Here is a 21144-nt window from a genome sequence, read left to right as displayed (position 1 = left end):
ATCTTGGTTTTCTTTACCCTCTGTATGTTTTGTTCTTTTTTGTGAATTTTAGACTGGCACAAAACTGATTAAAAGCAAATAACCATACATATAAAGTTGAAAACTTTTGCATGCTTGTGTCATTATGTACAGTGGTGTGTGAAAATGCTTATAGGCTGGGTGAGTTGGTTTAAACATGGAGGCTAGATCCTGAAATAAAAGTATGAAGTTCTTTTTGTCTGATTCAAGGGGCGGAAATTGCACTTATGCCCCATGTTCAGCTGTCAAAAAGTAACATTTTTCAAAACAAGAAAATACCCTGCAAGCTTTCTAATATAGTCCTGTGACAGACACCTCCCAGAGAAAATGCTGAGGTGAAAATACATAGAATCTGTGCTAGGTACACTAGTCTCTTGGTTCATCAACCATATTTGTGTTCAAGCTATTTCAGAACAAAAGCCTTCACTGGCCTGTGGCTGGTATTTCAGACTATGTTAAAGGTAAATTTAATCCTTTAAAAATAAATGAGTATTCTTTTGGTATTGAACCATTTCTATGTTTAATCACATTACAAAATGCCACAATAACAATCCACTAGGGGCTATAGCAGGAGTCTTCAACTTTAAGGCTTGTGGACTTCAAGTCGCAGAATTCCTCCTCCAGTCATGTTAGCTCAGGAATTATGGGAGTTGAAGTCCACAAGCCTTAAACTTGCCAAGTTTGAAGACCCTTGGGCTGTAGGGACAACATTGAAATATTTCAAAAAATGTAAGTACCGCAGGCATCACCGTGGGCACCTGGTCATACTCCTTTGCCCTAAATAAGAAAGTGACAGAGAACTTTTGGTAGAACAGATCCTTTTCTTGAGAAGCTACTAAACATTTCCTAGAAGAATGCAGAGAATTGAACCCAAGGCAGTTTTCCACTGTCTTACCTGAAGCTGAACATGAACTCTCACAAAGATTATCAGATTCTGCTTCTTCAGAAATCTGTATTTGAAAAACACCGCTGCTTTCATCATTTCCCATTTCAACGTCTGCATTATCATCTGAATGTGACACAGAGAAGTCCGTTCAATGTTTGCATTTTCATTACTATTTGGCTTGGCACATCTATTGTAAAAGCACTCCTCAGATATAAATGAAGGACAATATGAATAGGAAAGAATATATTGTTGCACAGGGGTATATTGAACATCAATGACTGTATAATAAATTCATATTCTGCATGTTGTTGGGAACAGAATGTAAATATGTTCTAATGAATGCAGAAGCACTGCAAGTTGCCCATCTTAAACACTGTGGAAAGACCTATCTGAATAATCTTGCTCAAGTGACAACATTTCTACATACTTCATTTGTTTATATAGTCAGTGTATTTCTACCCCACCCATTTCACTAAGTGATACTAGTTGAGAGATTGGAGAGGAAGGGATTTCAAGAGTAAGCTGCTTTCTTTTCTAGACATCAAAAGCAGTGTGATTATACAAATAATGGGAAAAGGGCAGGTAAGGAAGTGATTGCTTACAGAAATTGCTTGCTTTTTTTCTACCCCCCCCCCCATTCTGCCTCCCCACATATAGTGAAGATATCGGAGAGGAAGGGATTTCAAGAGAGTACTGGAAGCTATTTGTGTAATGCGCCTGTGTCTTCCAGCACGAATGCATTGCTTTCTATGTATATAAGGCAGTGAACAAGTACTCTGAGCACCCCAAAGCACAGGGGAATAGTTAGGAAGCAAATAAAGCCAAAGGTATGAAACTGAATCTATTGTCTATTTCTAGCCAGAAATTACAGTTGCAGTAATGTGATTTCCCACTCAGGGACTGCTCCACTTAGTGGCAGAATTGCAGGTCCCAGTTAGACTTTTTAAGTGAGGACTACCTGTAACAGCATGACAATGGACGCCTTTCCAATTTTAAGGCACATACAAGCTAAAACTGAGGGGTTTCGATCACCCGATTATGACCATTACTACAGACACACCCCACTGACATCCCAAATGGTGATTCTGCCTCTCGTAACTTCCTCTATTCTGGAAGTCTTCCTAGAGAAAGAAAGAAACTGAATGGAGAGTAAAACAAAGATATAACAATACCTCCTTTCAAATCCCACAGTTTGCCATGACCGTCGTATCCAGCCTCATACAGTGCGTGTTGGAACATTTTAGGCCAATGTTCTTTGTCTGATCGATACAGGCATTCCACCAGTTTGCTTGCACTTGCTCTTCTCCCCTTATTGCGACTAATCTGCAAATCAAAAACAGGAGGTAGAGGGGAGTACTTATTTATTGTATTTCAAAACTCAAAATATTCACTTCCACTCTTCTTTATGGACTTTTTCCATAAAACAGAAAAAAATGAAGAATTTGTGGCTATAATTTGTGTTTTTGAAGATTAAGGGAAAAACGGAATAGAAAAGAAAGTTTTCTTTTGTAATTATAGCGTAGGAGATAATTTTTGTAAGTGTACTTATATTTGTTGCAAAGGAAACAGGAAGGTTTTTATGTCTTTTTATCCTTTCTTTCTGCACCTTTGCTTTTCATTTTCTTCTTCCTTGCTTCCACTCTTTATTACAGCCTTGGTGGAGCTGTGGTTAGAATGCAGTATTGTAGGCTGGCTCTGCCAACTGCCAGCAGTTCAATCTTGACCGGCTTGAGGTTGACTCAGGCTTCCATCCTTCCAAAGTCAGTAAAATGAGGACCCAGATTGTTGGGGGCAATATGCTGACTCTGTAAACAGCTTAGAGAGGGCTGTAAAGCACTGTGAAGTGGTATATAAGTCTAAGTGCTATTGCCATAACGTTTACAATATTCAGAACCGAAATAATTGCATTTTTTTGCAGGTACAATATTTCTTCAAAACTTCAAAATGCTGGATTTGCCAAGTCATGATTGAAGCGGTAAATTAGCCTGAGTGCTATTGCTATTAATTTGAGTTCTAATATTCTTTGTAAAACTTTCAACAACATTTTATGAAAATAATATCAGAAGATACATGCCCAAATACAGTGGTTGCCAAACAGTGGGCTGGGGACAACTGGTGGTCCGCAAGAAATTTTGGTGGTCTGCAGATAAATGTCACCTCCAAAGCACCCACCAAAGCGATTTATCCAGGCTGTGAGGGAAAACAAGGCTGCGCCACCCACATGGCCCACGGGAACACAAAGCTTGCGTCGCTTGCATTGTGAACAACACAAGATAGTGAGGGGAGGGGGGAAAGGGCAGAGGGGGGGTAACTTGCCCCACTTGCCTCACCTGGCCACTGGGCTGCTTCTTTCCACTTCTTTCTTCTTCTGCTTTTGGCTGCATGCAAGGAAAGCAGCAAAAGTCTTTCTTTCTCTGCCCTAAACTCCGCCAGAAATGAGTCTTTGGGACCTGCAAGGCATCCTGCTCCAACAGGCTGTGCCGGCATGACAAGTCTCACAAAGATTCATTTATGGTGGAATTTGGGGGAGAGAAAGAAAGACTTCTGCTGCTTCTGCTGCTTTCCTAGCATGAAGCCAAAACTCTCTCTCTTTCTCTCTCTCTCTTTCTCTCTCTCTCTCTCTCTCCCCCTCTCTCTCTCTCAAATAAAAAATGATCGATCGGTAGGAAAATGGGGTGGAGAATTTTCCTGCAGACTTTTGGAGGGATTTTCCCAGGGTCTCTGGTCCGCGGGATTTAAAATTATGAGTTTGGTGGGCCCCGAGGTCCAAAAGGTTGGCGACCCCTGCCCAAAATACAAGTAACTAAATGCAAGAAAACATCAATGATTGGAGCAAAATTCAAACCTCCTCTCCCAGAGTAACAATAAGAGAATGAATAAATAAAAAATAAATAAATTAAATAAATAATACCTGATGAATTTCTTCCCATTCCTGAGATTGGAGGCATTCTCCCATGTAGCCTTGAAGTTCTGTGACGTTAATATCCTGAATAGCGGGCTCAATTCGTTTCAACAGTTCCCTGTGAGGTTCCAAACTTTCAATTGTCTTGAAATCCCATGTTTCAATTGCTTGATAAAGGCCAGTATAGTCTTAAGAAATAGAACAGAAGGTACAAATTTAAATTAAAGTGGCAACTGACTAAAATCAACTATAAGCAACAGGTGATTTATTTGATGCCTTTCTCAGTTAGTTTCAGCCCACCCCAAAATGTGGAAAAATTATGCTGAGAATCCCTACCAATCAAGTTTGGTAAGAAACTCCAGGTCCCCATAGACTCAGAAAGCTTTCAAAGACCTTTACCTCCCTGCCTAAATAAATATAAATACACACACCCACACACACACTTGGGACTAAAGGAAGGAAACAACTTACTGGAACAATTGAACTTCTGAGTGTAAGAAATGATACATGACATTTATCATTGTAAATATCTTATTAACTTGATGTTCTGATTTTGTTGGCTGTGTTGACTGACTTCTTTAAGCTATTTAAAGTTATCCAAAATACGCTTTTTCAGGAGGCAACTGGACTTTGTTTATTCTTTTGAAGACGTTTCGCTTCTCATCCAAGGAGCTTCTGCATCCTTTTAGCGGGTCATTGAAGCAGAATGCAGATTACCTAAAAGAATGCAGATTACCAGCTGTCTGCAAGGAATATAATTCCTTCCATTCCCCACCATCCTGTCAGAGCTGAAGAAGCTTCTTGGATGAGAAGCGAAACATCTTCAAAAGAAAAAGCAAGAAAGTCCAGTTGCCTCCTGAAAAAAACCACCTTGGGGACCAGTGGTGCGTTTCAAAAACGTTTACCACCGGTTCGGTGGGCGTGGTTTGGTGGGCGTGCTTTGCGCATGCACCAAACATGCATTTTGCGCAGGTGCAGAGGCTTTCCAACTCACCTCCTGCAATCTCCCGGTCACTTCAGTAGCTGCCGCGTGGCACTGCTGTGCCGCCCAAAGCAGCTGCGCTTCAAAAGCAGGACATAAAGGTTAGTATGGGATCCCAGGAATGTAAGGAATCTATCCACCAATTAGTTGGGTTGGCAATATATAAACCAACGTGTGTTTGTAGCTTTAAGACAAAATCACTGTATTGATTTATACTATATTCTGATTGATTATATTGCAAATTACCATAAGAGGGAGCTAGAGATCATAGCTTGCTCTCTCTGACATTCTCTCTCTCTGACATTCTGTTGCTATCGAAGGTTCTCTGTTGTATTTATGCTGTGCTTATACTTTGATATCTTTGTTTACTGTAAATGACAAAGGCAACCGGTAAGAAGACTTTGTAACTGGATATTCTTTGGACTATTAAACGTATATGACCTGGACCGTTTATTGGACTGTGCTATTTCTTAAAGTAAACTTTAACTCAACTTAGTATATCTGTGTGTGGCTGGATAATTATTCATAACTACTCTCATAAACGTTTCCATGTGCATATCCTTGTTACTCAAGGGTTATTCTGTACATATCATAACAAGGAGGGCAGGTGGGCCCAACAGCAGAGCATTGGAGAGAACTGGTTCGGTCACTTCTGCTCATCGGCACTACCGGCTTGGCAGAACTGGTAGAATACCACCGTTTGGGAAAACCATAACCTGGATGACTGAGAATCTCTACAGACTTCTATTTCAAATTAGTTGCACAGAAACAGCATCGAGCTCACAATAATAAACCAATAACACACAACATAGTTAAAACAGTTGTGTCTGATCAGAACAGCTGGGCGAAGGATAGTTTGTTTTTAAAAAATTAAGATTAGGACAGAATGAATAAAGGTTTCCTGCAAGCCAGAGCAGCCTCCTGTAGGCTGCAGAAGCCTGTCAACACAAGAAGAACAGTGCATGAAAGTGAGCACGAACCGCAGATCCTGGGGGTGCTGAGCCACGGGGACAACTGCATCGTTCCCCAGGATTCATAGTGGCACTAGGGCTGACGTTGAGTCCTCTACCTCAGGCCCAGACTTGGTGGAATGGGACAATTTGCTGTGGCCAACTCACTGGGGCCCACTCACCATGGCTAACTCACCATGACCAACTCACCATGGGACAATACAACAATTCAATTTAATTATTTAAAATAATTACAAAAATATTTAAATTTTTGTCATTCACAATTTCATCTTGTCCTTCCTTTTGCATCCTTTATTTAGTGAATCTGTTCCATCATTTCTTTCTCCATCATTAGCTTAACTCTTGTCCCGGGGAGAGTTGGCTGTGTCGAGTTGACCGCAGCGAGTTGGACCAAGCAAGATAGCTGTGTCGAGTTGGCCACAGGGAGTTGCCCTAGATAGATCCCAGCCTCGGTGCTCCCAGAGAGTGCCACTGTTGAAGGTGGCCTGGGTGGTGTGGGGGGGGATGGTGTGGGGGGAGATAGAAAATATTTTTTTCAGAGTAGCCAGCAGAGTCAAGTTAAGCATTTTCTGATATTTTTGACACACCAAGCCCAAAAGGTTGACCATCACTGATCTAGCACATGCTTTATTAGGTATGCCCAATGATGAAATAAGTACGTCCTATGCAGAAATAGCCCCTGAATGGCTTCTCTTAACATATGAAGGGACAACTACTATTGAAGGCCTTGGCACGAATTGGTAAGGAAAATTAGCAACTTTAAGCTTCTTAGCACCCTTGAGATCCTGGTTACTTGCATGGGATTGCAAGAAGTTAGTGGCTCTGTTTCTGGAGAGGTATCTTCAGTAATGAAACAAACTGTTGGCCTTTGCCGAAGGCCTTTGCTTTGCAGGAATGCAATCTGAATTCTTTGAGGCAGGACTAGTCTCTGAGGAAAATATACCAGGTGATTTCCTGAAATGTCAAGACAATGGTGTAGGGCAGGGGTCCCCAACCACCAGTCCCTGGACCAGTACTGGTCCGTGGATCATTTTTTACCGGGCCGCAAAGCTTGGGCACCGCCATCTTGTTTTGACGGCACTTCCGGGTTTTCGGTTGCTTCCGGGTTTTCGGTTGGGAAGTGCTTCCGGATTTTCAGTTGGAAAGCGGCATTTGGCTGCTTGCGCCTTAGTTTCATCGAAGGGGGGGCAGCTTTGAATGAAGAGCCATCCCAATGGCGGTGGAGTCTCGTGTTACTCAGGTACCGGTCCGTGGAAGAATAATCGTGAAACCGGTCCCTGTTTCAAAAAAGGTTGGGGGCCACTGGTGTAGGGGAAGCATGTTGCTCTCCAAATACAAGCAACCTTAAAGCACGTTGCAGCCCACTGAGTTTCTCGTTTGTGCAACTCTGAGCATTTTATCTTTGGAAGAACTGGTGAGATTCTCTCCCACAGTGGAAAGCACAAAAGTCACACAATTTGCTTGGTGTTCCTGATCGGAGGTATTTCCTAAGCTCCATAATCAATATTTGCTTTTTTTTGCCGATAGAGCCATTCTCTTCTCTTCTCTGAGATAAAGAAAGGATTGTTTTTCCCCTGAGTAAAGGAAATTCTTTTCGTTCCCAATTGCTAGATGTTCCCCAAAATCAACAGCTTTAACAGCTTCTCTCCACCCAAAATTATCCCTAATTTCACTCTCACAATGGTGTTGTTTTTTTAAAGCAACAGAACACATGCAGTAACCCTCAAGTTGGGTAGTGTGCCTACTTTATTAATTTAAACCACATTTATCTGGTAAACGTTATCTTAAAAATGAAGAAAACCCCAGCTCCTAATTCCAGCTTTCATTTCCAGCAAATTTACTGGATCACAGACTCCCAAATCTGAGTTTGAAGGAATTTATCAGCTCATTTGCAGAGGCTTTTGGAAGAAGCCACCTTTCAAAAACAGGATATTTACATGTCAACGAATAATGTGTTTCATGTCTTATAACTGAATAGCATCCTATATATATATATATATATATAAAAAAACAGAACTTTTTGAATAATTCTTTTGCATGGTATCCACTCAATGAAATTGCAATTGTTTACATAAAACCATTGATTGGAGTTTTAGAGGGAGAAGGATTGTAGTTTAGCAATAATAGTAATAAAGCAATCATACCTGATGCTTTCAGCGCATCAAGAAAACCACGGAACCATCCATCCTCCTTGAGCTGTAGAATAGACTGAAGAAAGAGTTCTGCTGCCTTGGTTGGCCGGTTGCTTTGCTCTTGGATTTGCTCCACAGCCTCTAGAATGAAATCAGATTGTAGACAAAACTGCTGCAGTAAATTTCTCACCTTAAGATTCAAAGCAAAACAATAGGCTTTCAAAGTAAAGCACCTTTTCCATTTTAGCTTTCCAAGTGCCCATGGTTCTGTTTGCCACATACCCAAAGGCAATAATATTTAGAAAATGTTTCTCTGTGTGCTTGCTTATTGAAAACACATTACCAGTAGTTCTTACTTATTGATTGCCTCCCATTGAAAGTTACAAGTACTGTCCCTCAGAAATGTGATTACCGATACAGTCAATATTCATCATCGTCCTGGACTTAATACGTTGTTTTTCTTTTCCCATCTTCCTTGTAGAGTAGAGAATTGGAAAGGAAGTGATTACAAGAGAATAAGCAGACGTACAATGGGGAATACATATCAAAAGCAATGTGCTGGCATTGGCAGCCTCTAGCACACTATGCACACAGCCCATATATTCCCCAATGGGTGTTTACTTACCCTTTTGTAATCTCATCCTCTCAATCTCTCTACCTTGTGGAGAGGCAAAGCCATTTTTGTAAGCAATCTCTCCTATGTGTGACTTCTTTCCTGTTTGCATGCTTTCCCACTCCCTGGTAGCAATCAGCCTTGTCCAGCTGCACTCATGAAGGGCCAGTTTAGGCACATCTCCTCAGCAGTGGGAAGAAAACAAGAACAAAGGTCAGCTAAGGATGGCAAGAATCCTGAAGGATTCTTGGGGAATAGGTGAGTGAATAACGTTGAAGCGTATCGTGAGGTTAATGTGGGTAGATTGCCGAGTGTTAAATTTTGATCCCTTGGGATGCTGCGACCCACAACTTCAAAGACCAGGCAATAAGTAAGATTTGTTCAGCACCACCATAACTTCAAATGCTTGTTGAATGGTCATGAAGCAAGGATTATCTGTAACATTTTCTGTATCTCTTTGTCTAGATCAGGAGTGCCAAGGCTTAGATCTGGCCGGGGGGCCACCCTAGAAACAGCAAATGACTGGGTTACACACACCTCCAGAGCTCCGTTTTCACTGGCAGAGGGCACATATTGCCAAGGACTTTTTTTTTACAAATCTATACAATCAAGAAGAAGTACCAGAAGAACTTATTAATCAATATCTGAAGGAAAAAAAATTACCAGAAATTATGGATGAAGAGAAATGCATTTTAAATAATAAAATACTCACAGAAGATATTAGAAAGGCAATTGGAGCCCAAAAACTGAATAAAACCCCTGGCCCGGATGGAATTCCATCTGAATTCTATAAGGAGTTTCAAGAGCTACTGGAGGAATTAATGACAGACCTATATAACGAAGCCTTGGATAGTGCTAATATACCAAAGTCATGGACTGAAGCATATATAACCCTTATTCACAAAGAGCAATCAGACCCACAAAAAATTCAAAATTACAGGCCAATATCACTTTTAAGCGTAGATGACAAGATTTTGGCCACAATAGTAGCGGAAAGATTAAAGAAAATATTAAGTAGGATTATTCATACTCACCAGAATGGCTTTCTGCCATATAGACAAATGAAGACAAATATAAGAATAATTACGGATATTTTAGAATTCTACGAAGTACACACAACTAAAACAATGGCACTGATGTTTTTAGACGTTCAAAAGGCTTTTGACAATTTGAATTTGAATTTTCTTATTAAACAATTGACAGGCATGAAATTTGGCGACAATTTTTTACGATTCATTAAAACAATATAGAATACCCAAACTGCAAAAATATTAATAAATGGGGAAAATACAGATAATATAAAGATAAATTAGTGTGTAAGACAAGGATGCCCCTTGGCTCCCCTACTTTATATATTAGCAGAAGAGACACTACTGGTACAAATCCTACAAAATCAAGAGATCAGGGGTTAAAAGTTAAAAAAGAGGAGTATAAACTTCAAGCATTTGCTGATGATATAGCATTTATAGTGGAAGATCCCCTGGAAATGACACCCATTTTGATGAAAGAAATAGAACAATATGGAAAGGTGGCAGGGTTAAAAATTAATAAAGAAAAAACAAAGTGATAACAAAAAACTGTACAAATGAACAAAAGGAAGAACTAACAAAGAGATTAGGGATACAGGTGGTAAATAAAGTAAAATATCTGGGGATAGGGCTGACAGCTAGGTGCTCGTCAATTAAAAAAGATAATTATGATAAATTAACAATTCAAATATTTAAAGAGTTAGATAATTGGGCTTAATTACAAATATCTCTATTAGGCCATATTGCAATAGTAAAAATGAATATTTTGCCAAAATTGTTGTTCTTATTTCAGACGGTGCCAGTCAAGTTGGAAAAAAGCTTTTTTAAAGAACTTAATAAACATATCCATATTTATATGGCAGGAGAAAAAACCCAGAATAAAATATAAATTACAGGACAATTGAAAGAAAGGAGGCTTTGGTCTTCCAGATTTTGAAACATACTACTATGCTGTGATAGCAACCTGGCTCAAAGACTGGGTTAATTTGATAAATAAAAGGATCTTAATATTAGAGGGCTTTGATCTCCAATTTGGATGGCACACATTTATGTGGGATGGAAAGAGTAAACAACATTTGTACTTTCAAAGGCATTATATAAGGAGTGTGTGTTATTAACTATTTGGTAAAAGATAAAAAAAGTACATCACTGTAAGGTCCCACTGTGTTTATCTACAATGGAGGCAGTTACACATCCAAACGTTTTAGATTATGATAATACTGTAAGATATAAAAATCTATTACATCAAACCAGAAAGTTAAAGGGTAGGAATCAAATACAAATTCAAGGAAAAGAGATAGCATGGTGGCCCCATGCGCAGATACAAACTCATTACAAAAAAGATCAAGAACATTTTGGTTTTAACATGACCTACCAGGAATTAGATAAAATTTGGCATGGAGAGGAAAGGAAATTGATTAGTAAAATATATAAATATCTATTGGATTATAAATTAAAAGAAGAAACGGTCAACGAGTGTATGATAATTTGGGCAAAAAATGTGGGCCACAGTATTGAATTAGACAAGTGGGAACATATTGGGAAATAAATTACAAACTAACTATGTCAGCCTCGTACAAAGAGAATCTCTATAAAATGTTGTAACATTGCCACTTGCCACCCCCGAGACTGGCTAAGATGTTTCCGAACCTGCCTCCAAACTGTTGGAAGTGTAACTGCGCCCAGGGAACATACTTTCATATGTGGTGGACCTGTCCATATGCTCAGAAGTTTTGGAAAAATATCAAAAATTGGATTCTAAATATAACTAAACAAGAAGTAAAACCTGAACCTGAAACCTTTTTGCTGGGTATGATAGACTCAAGAATAGAAAAAAATATATCAATATTTAATCTTGCACATTATAACGGCAGCCAGAATAAGTTATGCTCAAAATTGAAAACTGTCTATTGTTCCTTCAGAGGAGATGGTCATTAAAAAAATTCACGAGTGTGCAGAGATGGACAGCCTAACCAAATTACTAAAAAACAACAAAGATAGTGAATACTACAAAGTTTGGAACTGTTGGTATGAATGGTTGAAGAAAAAGCAACATTTGACAACTGAATAATTTATGAAACTATGAAGGACGTGCGTTTAATCATAAAGTATTCTGTGAAATTAAAACATTAAAAGAACGAGGAAGATATTGTAACAAGGTAGATCAAGTCAATGTTATGGGGTAAAAGAAAAAAAAAGAAAAGAAAAATGTAACCAGTGCTCAATACCTGCTGCAAAATGTATATATGTATATATATATATATATTTGTTTATATGTTTCTTCTTAAATGTTTTAAATATATGAAACTTAAATAAACTTTATTTTAAAAAAAAAATTTTTTAAAAAGGAGTGTCAAGGCTCAGATCTGGCTGGTGGGGCCACCCTAGAAACAGCAAAGGACTGGTTTACGCACACCTCCAGAGCTCTGTTTTCACTGGCAGAAGGCAGCAGGAGGCTGTCATGGCTGAAAATGGAGCTCGGGAGCCTGTTTTCTCTGGCAGAGGGCTCGAGTCACCACAGGCGTCCCTGACACCAATGCCATTGAGCTGGCCACGCCCCTCTGGGCCTGAGGTCAAACACAACCCTGATGCAGCCCTCGCTGAAATCGAGTCTGACACCCCTGGTTTAGATAATGGGCGGTTGGTGTTTTTCAGCCTGGTTGTGTTAGACCTAGGGAAGACTAATATTTGACCAGCACAGGAATCTCTTCATCTTCTCCATCACACTCTCTTAGTTGTTATCAACGGACGAGATTTTACAGCCAACTACAAAGTACGTTTGTCCATATGACCGAGTATGTTTCTTCTTCTGTATAAGACCAAGCTTTTAAAATGACTTGAATTACTTGCCTGACAAATGCATTACTCTACCAAACCTTTCTTCCAATTGCTGAAATATATAATTAAATTAATCCGACACAGTGACAAATCTATTCTATGTTCTTGTTGGCTCTAGTATTTTAAGTCTTCATTAACATAACCAATATATAGTTGTCAAGGTTGACTCTGGGCCAATGAACCCCTCAGCCTAGCTATTTCATGGGGTTGTTATTATGAGAAAAAAATGGAAAAATTCTATGTCCATACATCCTTGTTTTCCTGGAGGATAAACGAGATGAACTAAAGCTAAACTAAAAATCTTTGCATGCACAGACTAGGATGAGGATTCATGAATTGAAACTGGGATTAGGTACTCTTGTAATGAGAGACGGGAGCCAGTATCTATGGGATCTTCTGATGATGTCTATGGCATGGGAATGACTGGGACTTGAGAGAAAGAAATGAGAGGAAGAGAGGGGGATAGAGAAAGAGAGGGGAGAGGAAAGCAAAGGAATTAACACGGTACTTTGACACAAAGGGTATGTCATTAAACATAATTAAACTAGCTCAATACCTGTGCTTCACTATGTGACGGGGCTTAGTTTTGGGGGAGGAAAATAAGGGGGGGGGAATTGTGACTGTGCCTACCAACATCCATTGGTATTCATCTGAATAGTGTCCTGTCAGTGTGTGAAAGAGTTGAGGGCTGTTTGAAAACTGAAGCAGTATTTGCTGTGTGAGCAGGGAGACAGCAAGGAACCTGGGCATGGCTTAGCTCAACTGTTCTGTACTAAAGCTGCTTAATACTGTGAAACTGAAACGCCTCTCCTCTGCTTGTGTTTTGCATTTGGAACAGATTTATTTTCAGGTGGGGAAGGGAAGTAGAACCCCTTAGCATCAGAGCATGTTAATAATAATATATGAACTACTAATGCTCTGATGGTCATTTTGAAAAATCCTTTCTTAGTGAGCACCTAGAAGCCAAGAGGAACTTAGGTGCCAAATTTCAAGTTTGTAGGCTTTACGGTTCTGGAGATTTTGTGATGATGCATTGAGTGGTATTTTGCTTTTATATATATATATGGATTAGAAAAATTTTAGTGAAACTGAATCACTTTTCACTTTTGTTTGTTTTCTAACATCAATCCTTTGAACCTAAGGGTTCTGAATGAACCTGGCTTGTATTTAAAAATGAGTTAAGTGTTATGAAAAGAATGTGGAGAGAATGAATAAGAAATAGATTACAAATAAATATATGAAGGGAGACCGAATGTGACCAGAGGAAACCCGAGAACACCAGAGAGATGGAAATGCTGGAACCCTCATGGCAGAGGTAAGTCTAAAGAATATAAAAGGAATGCATGAAGCAGCATATGAATTGGGTGAAACTAAAGATGATTACTATCAGAAGGTCGAAATTTGTTTCAGAGCTCTTTATCGAGATTGTACACTCTGAAAGACCGCGACTTCGTGTAGAAAATGCCTCAATCTCGTTCTCTGTTTCTAAGAATGAAATCGACTCTGGATTTCCAGACAGCCAGTGTTTATTTCGCCTCCAGTAGAGGACGAAAAATTCTGCAATTTTCAGACAGGGAGTTAAAACAGGAGGCAGGACACGACCACGCCTTGAGGGGTTTTAGCGCCATCTGCTGGCAGGATTCATGCCCCGCCGCCACAACTGCTTTCAGCCAAGAGCGCCCCTGCTTCCCCCACCCGGTTATCAAGAAAAAGAGCATGCTGGGTGCGGTCCCGCTCCTTGCTGGGAGAATATACGCCCCCTCCATTATCTCGATGCAACCAACCAAACCGCTTGCGAAGGTGGCCTTGGAAACCCAATGACGAACGCCTTGCCAATGTTGCATACAGCAAAGCCGCATCTGCCAACTCGAAAGTACTGTAGAGTACACGCAAAGCCGCCGCAAAACGCGTGCAAGGAAAAATGGCTTCAAACACCTTTCTGAATGCCCGAACCGGCTTTAAGGCTGATGTCTCTTTTCAAAAACGAGAATAAGAACGGTGGGCGAAATAGTAGTGTAAATGACTTTCGGGTTCTTTGCTGAACATTAGCTACGCCGAAACCTTTTGATCCTTTCAACGACTTGCTGGTTCAACCATCACCAACCTCTTCTGCAAAGGCATAGCCAACGCCTTAAAGGCAGGGGTTTCCAACCTTGGCAACTTTATGACTTGTAGACTTCAACTCCCAGAATTCTTCAGCCAGCAAAGCTGGTGGATTTCAACTCTCAGCATTCCTCTGGCTGGCTGAGGAATTCTGGAAGTTGAAAGTCCACAAGTCTTTAAAAGTTGCCAAGGTTGGAGACCCCCTGCCTTTAAGTGAAATCAATATGTCAGTAGATCTGTGCTCTTAAATTATGTTGCCTTAATTAGCAGCCGAGATTGTGTGAGAAAGACGTATTTTTAAAAAACAAAACAAAACCCAGTAAGATTCCTTAAAAAGATGTCTTCGGCTGGAGTTTTGACTTATTCATTCGGATTCCAAACATCACTAGGAAGTTTCTGGTTAGCCAGCCAGGTAACCTCTCCCTGTCATTGCAGGCAGGTGATCTGATTCTTAAGTCAACCAATTAATCGACACGCCTGGTCATAACATAATTCACGGGGGGGGGGGAGGCATTTTTCAGCTCATCTGCTTTTCATTTGGGTATCTGTTTTCCCCCGTTCCAAACATCTGAACCGAATAGTCTCCAAAACATCTGGAGAGCGCCAGATCATGCGCTCCTTCTAACGTCAGGAACGGCCACGGGTATTCTGGGCTAGATGACACGGAGGGTGTCCCTAAACAAATCCCTCATCCTAAGTGTCAAATAAAATGCACCTGGTAAACCACTTCTCCCAGTCGGATCGGGACGTTGCATTGGATGCCCGATGCTCAGAGTAGATCTGCGCTTTATGTAACACTACAATTCCTAAAGGGCGTCCAGCTGGGGACATCAGAACAAAACGTGACTTCGATAGAAAACCGGGCTGATTCCTACTTACCGTCAGACAGCCAGGTTTTCATGTAGCTCAATATATAAGCGGGATTCAAAGTCTTCACTATATAGTCCTTGCAGCGAAGCAAATTTTCTCGTTGGATCTCGGTCATTTTGCCTCGTTCTTCTTAAACCTCTGGCTTTGCAATGGCTTTACCCCCCCCCCCCTTCTCGTATTCCGCTTTTCTTTCAACCCTGCCCACCAAAAAACCACATTTAAAAAAAACATTCAAACCCGACCGCAAAGATCGTCTACTCCGTCGGGAAGCAGCTTATAAAGTCCCCTCCCGAGGCCGGGCCAGGCCGTCCAATGAAAACCCTCCGCTTCCGACCGACTTGAGTCTTCAAGAATCAGCCGACTAGAAATAAGAAACGAAACTGAAGGAAGTTTCCCAAAAGCAGGAAACGCGAGCGGAGAAAACGGAGGAAAAGGAAAGTGAAACCGAGTGGCGGAGGCGCCGTTGAGCAGGGAAACGAAGCGGAGCCTTTTGTCTTTATTTGGATTGGTCTCCGAATTGGCTGCGGACAGCTTTAGGCAAACGTGGCCGAATCAGAAATCAACTAGGCCAGAGGTCTCCAACCTTGGCGACTTTTAAGACTTGTGGACTTCAACTCCCAGAATTCCTCAGCTAGATTTGCTGGCTGAGGGAATTCTGGGAGTTGAAGTCCACAAGTCTTAAAAGTCGCCAAGGTTGGAGACCCCTGAACTAAGCTGCTGTCGTGCCAAAAGAGAGTGGCCGGCTGGCCGTCACAACGATGGCCAGGTGCGAGTTCCTCCCCTCGCCTCAGCTGGGAGATGCTGTAAGCGGCAGTTCCCACCAGGGCTGTCTTAAAGCATGGGCCTCAGGAGCATAAGGGCCCCATACTAATCTCTGTACGTTAACCCTTCAATGCACCTTGTCTCATATAGATACAGCAACATGTTTATTACATATTTATTTGTTGGAAGTGCCAATCAAATAAATACATGCTTAATTTTATTGACCATTTACATTTTTATTCCTGTGGGTAGTCGTAGGGGCCCCAGGTCATTGCTTTGCCTGGGGCCCATAGTGATGTTAAGATGGACCTGTTTCCCGCCCTGCTCTAAGAGCGCTTTCTGGGCTGCACCCCAATATTTTGGACCCCAGCTCTCCAGTCAGGATGGCCAGGGATGGTCAGCTGTAATTGGAGGTGTGGGGGAGTGTTAATGTCCCCACAGTCTGAAAGCCGAAGGTTGCCTGCGTGATTCAACGCCCCCCCCCTTCCCTCCCAAACACTGAAAAGGGGGAGGAAAGGGGGGGGGAGAAGCTGCTCTTCAACAGATAAGAGGTGTGTCCATATGTGACCCAGAATACAGGTAGTCCTCGACTCAACGACCACAACGGAGCCCAAGGTTTCTGTTGCTAAGTGGGGCATTTCTTAAGTGCGTCAATTGCCCCAATTTACAACCTATCTTGGCACAGTTGTTAAGTGAAACACTACATCTGGTTCCCCCATTGACTGCTCGTCAGGTCGCAAAAAGGGATCGATCACATGACCCCGGGAAACAGCAACCATCATAAATGTGAGTCAGTTGCCAAGCATCTGAATTTTGATCAGGTGACCATGGGGAGGCTGCAATTGGTTATAAGTGTGGGGGAAAAGGTCATTCACGTTTTTTAGTGCTGTTTTAACTTTGGTCACTAAATGAACTGTTGTAAGTCGAGGGCTACCTATAACTGTTCATCACAATTCTTACTCTTCTCTCTCGCACATACATAATAATTAAACATTTTATTTTAATTTCGACCTGCTTGGTTGCCAAATTTTGATTGCCTCTTATCTTCATCTGCTGAGGGTTAGCTTAGGAATGCGGAGTCCTGATCCTATGGGGGCAGATCTGAAAGCCTCTAAGAAAGTACCTCTAGGGGTTGGTTAGTGAGGAGCCAGACGATTTAAAGCACCATTTCGATCTGTATCAAAACTGCCCAAGCCTTCTTCGTATTAGCCAAGTAAATCTACTGGTGTGTCACCAGAAGACAGAATTCCAAAGGTGAGGAATTCCAAAGTAAGACATTTCCAGAGACGGCCCTTCCCTTTGCAACCACAGCCACTGCGACCTGCTGATTAAAACACCTGGCTAGAAAGTGGGAGGCTGTGAATTCTAATCCTGCCTCAGCCATAAAAGCCAGCTGGGTGACCATTGGCCAGTCACTCTCTTTCAACCTAACTCACCTCACAGGATTGTTGTAGGGGAAATAAGAGGATGGAGTATATTTTACAGCTTTGGTTTATAAAAATAATAATATAAATAAATAAATTCTTGTTTCAAGGAACATGTGGCTCCACTCCAGGGCCAGTGAAGGAACCATCCAACCACCCCCTCCATTTAGGACACAGCCATTCTTACCAGAAATCAGTCTGAACTTGTTTTAATTTATCCCATCCATCTAGCTTGCAGGCTTCAAATAAGGATCTCCATAATATCATCTGCTCAGTTCTAGATGGAGATATATAACTGGGAATCATCAAAATATAATCAGTTATGATTGTTGGAATATTTTTCTTATGTGTTTACACTAAGTTTAACGATCAATAGAAGATTGTAGAACTGCAGAAAAATTAATTGCTACCAACCTGCCTTCCACTGAGGACCTGCATTCTGCACGAGTCAAAAAGAGGGTGTGAAAATATCTACAGACCCCTCACATCCTGGACATAAATTGTTTCAACTTCTACCCTCAGAACGACATTATAGGGCACTGCACACTGGAACAACTAGACATGAGGACAGGTTTTTCCCAAATGCCATCACTCTGCTAAACAACTAATTCCCACAACACTGTCAAATTATTGAATAAGACTGTATTACTATCATTCTTCTCATCCTTCTTATTACCTATCTCTTCCAACTTATGACTATAATCATGTTGCTTGTATCTGTACAATTTATATTGTTTTATTGTTCCCTAGTATGATTTGATTGCTTATTAATAATCCATGACTAGTGTTGTATCTTATGATTCTTGATGAATGTATTTTATTTTTTTCTTTATGTACACTGAGTGCTTATGCACCAAAGACAAATTCCTTGTGTGTCAAATCACACCTGGCCAATAAAGAATTCTATTCTATGCTATTCTATTCTATTGTATAGATAGCAGCAATTCCATTTTTAAAAAGTCTCCTGTCATTAGAAATAAATGACTACGTCACATAGAAAAATCTATGTAGAGAGAGACATACAGCATATGTATCAGAAGACAGATATGTAGAAAAAATAAAACATTTATATAGGCATTGTGGCTAATGATATATAAGGAAACATCTATTTTAGCAGAATATGAAAGGAAGGAGAAAGATGTCCATGCCGGTAAAGTATGAACCATTTTAATAAGCTAACACATTTCTTTCTATTAATAATTAGTTCAATCTTTATACTAAAACCTATAAGAATTCACTCTTGAAGATTCCCTTAAAGGTAGGCAGGTTGGGATTTTTTAGACCAGAGGTGTCAAACTCAAGGTCCAGGGGCTAGATCCGGACCACAGAATGCTTAGATCTGGCCTGTGGGCCCGCCCTGTAAACAGCAAAGGATCTGGCCTGCGGTGCCTCTGCCAGCAAAAAGGGAGCTTGGGAGGGCTGCCTTCCTGGGCTCTGTTTTGGGCCACGACCAGAGGTGGTATTCAGCAGGTTCTGACCAGTTCTAGAGAACCGGTAGCGGAAATTTTGAGTAGTTCGGAGAACTGGCAAATACCAGTTACCTCTGACTGGAGATTTTAGATCCTTCCCCTGCCACACCCACCACGCTACGACCACAGAACTGGTAATAAAATTTTTTGAATCCCACCACTGACCACAACAGCCTCCTGCAACCCTCTGCCAGCGAAAAAGGAGCTTGTGGAGGCTGTGTGCGGCCCTCCTGAGATCCGTTTTCACTGGCAGAGTGCTGCAGGAGGCCATTACAGCCCCAAACGGAGGGCCATCGTGGCTGAAAAGAGAGCCTCAATGAGTGACATCCAGCTGGATACACCTACCCAGCCCCGCAAGGTCTCAATGAAATCGAGTTTGACACCCCTGGTTTAGACTGTCAGCAGATGTGGGGAGAGAGGGAAGAGAGATTGGGGTGTGGAAATGGAACGATCATGCGTTGCCTAATTGCAGTCATTTAATCAGTTAATCAATTCTCAGGCTGATTGTGTATCTCATTCTGCTTGACTTATCTTGAACTGCTGCCATGTATATTATATAATCAAAGACTAGCATCCATATTTATTAACACAATTAAACTCCTAGTATCAAACAATTCAGATGAAACCTGCAAACTGTTTTAAAATTCCTTATTAAACATTGATTTTGAAAATTTTTGCTAGCCTCATCCAACAATGATTAAACAATAGTCAAAAGATGAAGAGATAGATGCAAGCATTTCATAGTGACTCATCAGTACCTACGTTACAAAATTTGCCTCAAATATAAGATGTAGCAAGAGCATTAACTAAGCCTATAACACCATATGCAAAAAAGCAACCAATGACAAGCCTTATGCCCATAGGAGGTGCAGATTACACAAAGACAACCAATGGCAAATCTTACGCCCACAGGAGGCGTAGATCGACATAAAGCTGCTTCTGCACACATAAGGGAGGCCATCCCAGGTGTTTTATTGACAGGCATAGTAAAATAAGAGAACCAAAGTCAAGAGTTCCAACTGCCAGTAAAAAAAGGAGGTATTTATTGAGCTGCCCTTTAAGGAGGATCAATTAGCAGGCTTGATGACTTGATTAAAACTCCTTAATTGAAGCAACATTCACTAGGGCTGAGCTTCATATATTACATCAAACCCAGAGGCTACTGCTGCCCCTAATTAAGGAAGGACAACGTATCAACCCCAAAACTCATTGTGTTTACCGATTTATTTGTAATTGCAGAGACAATTACATTGGCAGAACTGATAGGTGTTTGTCTTTCAGAATAAAGGAGCATCTTCTGAAATGGGTCCAGAGAGTCTTGAGTAATCCAGCAGCAGCAGCAAATTATGGCCATAAAATGCCTTCTTTGGCCATTGCAAGATACTTTCTACAGGCCATCAGGCAGGGCCAACTTAACAGCATTATGGGCCCGAGGCAAAGCAATGTATTGCAGCCCCTACAACTACTACTCTCAGGAATAAAAATGTAAATAGTCGATAAAATTAAACATATATTTGCATGTTGGTATTAATTAAAAATGCAGTAAAATGTAATAAATGCTGCTGTATTTATATAAGGTGCATTGAAGGATTAGCATACACAGATTAATACGGCCCCCACTATGCTCATGGGGTCCATTGGCAAGTGCCCATCAGACCCATGCATAAGGCAGCCCTGCCACTAGCGGATCCAAATAGAAGTTTTACTACACCACAGGAACTCTCATTTCCTGCATTTTGCTGAGGCTGTTGCTATTAACCATTTAAAACCTCCCTGATTTGTGCAGAAGCAGCTTTGTCATTGGTTGTTTTCATGTCAATCTGCGCCTCCTGTGGGCATAAGGCTTGTCATTGGTTGCTTTTTTGTATACGTTATAGGCTCAATTAACACTCTTGCTAGATCTTATATCTGAGGCTGATTTTCAACTGTGTTATTGTAATGTAGGTACTGATGAGTCAACATGCAATACAACTGCCTGTTCGTCTTTTGACTATTGTTTAAATTATTAAAAAGGTCTGTTTTAAAAGATTAAATCATTAAAGCCTTTGAAGACTGTCACATAAGCTAAGGAACAAAAATAGCATACATGAACATACTTTTTCCCTTCAAGAGGCCTCTAGCATAAAAAAAAATCCAACTTAATCTA

General features: G+C 40.9%; 1 protein-coding gene across 3 annotated transcripts in view; it reads right to left on the bottom strand.

The window, feature by feature from the left end:
- RIGI (RNA sensor RIG-I) overlaps positions 1-15882 on the bottom strand; it is a 43181-nt gene extending 27299 nt beyond the window's left edge. For 2 of the 3 annotated variants that reach the window (XM_087926534.1, XM_087926535.1), the window contains exons 1-5: positions 15353-15868; positions 7904-8032; positions 3816-3994; positions 2077-2227; positions 914-1027 (exon numbers count right to left, since the gene is read on the bottom strand). In XM_087926534.1, coding sequence (XP_087782660.1) covers positions 914-1027; positions 2077-2227; positions 3816-3994; positions 7904-8032; positions 15353-15458 — 679 coding nt within the window. In that variant the 5' untranslated portion in view covers positions 15459-15868. Of the gene's footprint in view, positions 1-913; positions 1028-2076; positions 2228-3815; positions 3995-7903; positions 8033-15352 lie in introns of all 3 variants that reach the window. The other variant, XM_087926533.1, reaches the window with a different exon arrangement.
- Positions 15883-21144: the final 5262 nt, after the last annotated feature.

Source organism: Pseudonaja textilis, chromosome 2 (assembly GCF_049901715.1).
Source record: "Pseudonaja textilis isolate UNSWEBS1 chromosome 2, rPseTex1.2, whole genome shotgun sequence".
In the NCBI taxonomy this organism is placed as follows: domain Eukaryota; kingdom Metazoa; phylum Chordata; class Lepidosauria; order Squamata; family Elapidae; genus Pseudonaja; species Pseudonaja textilis.
This window is presented reverse-complemented; position numbering and strand designations above follow the sequence as displayed.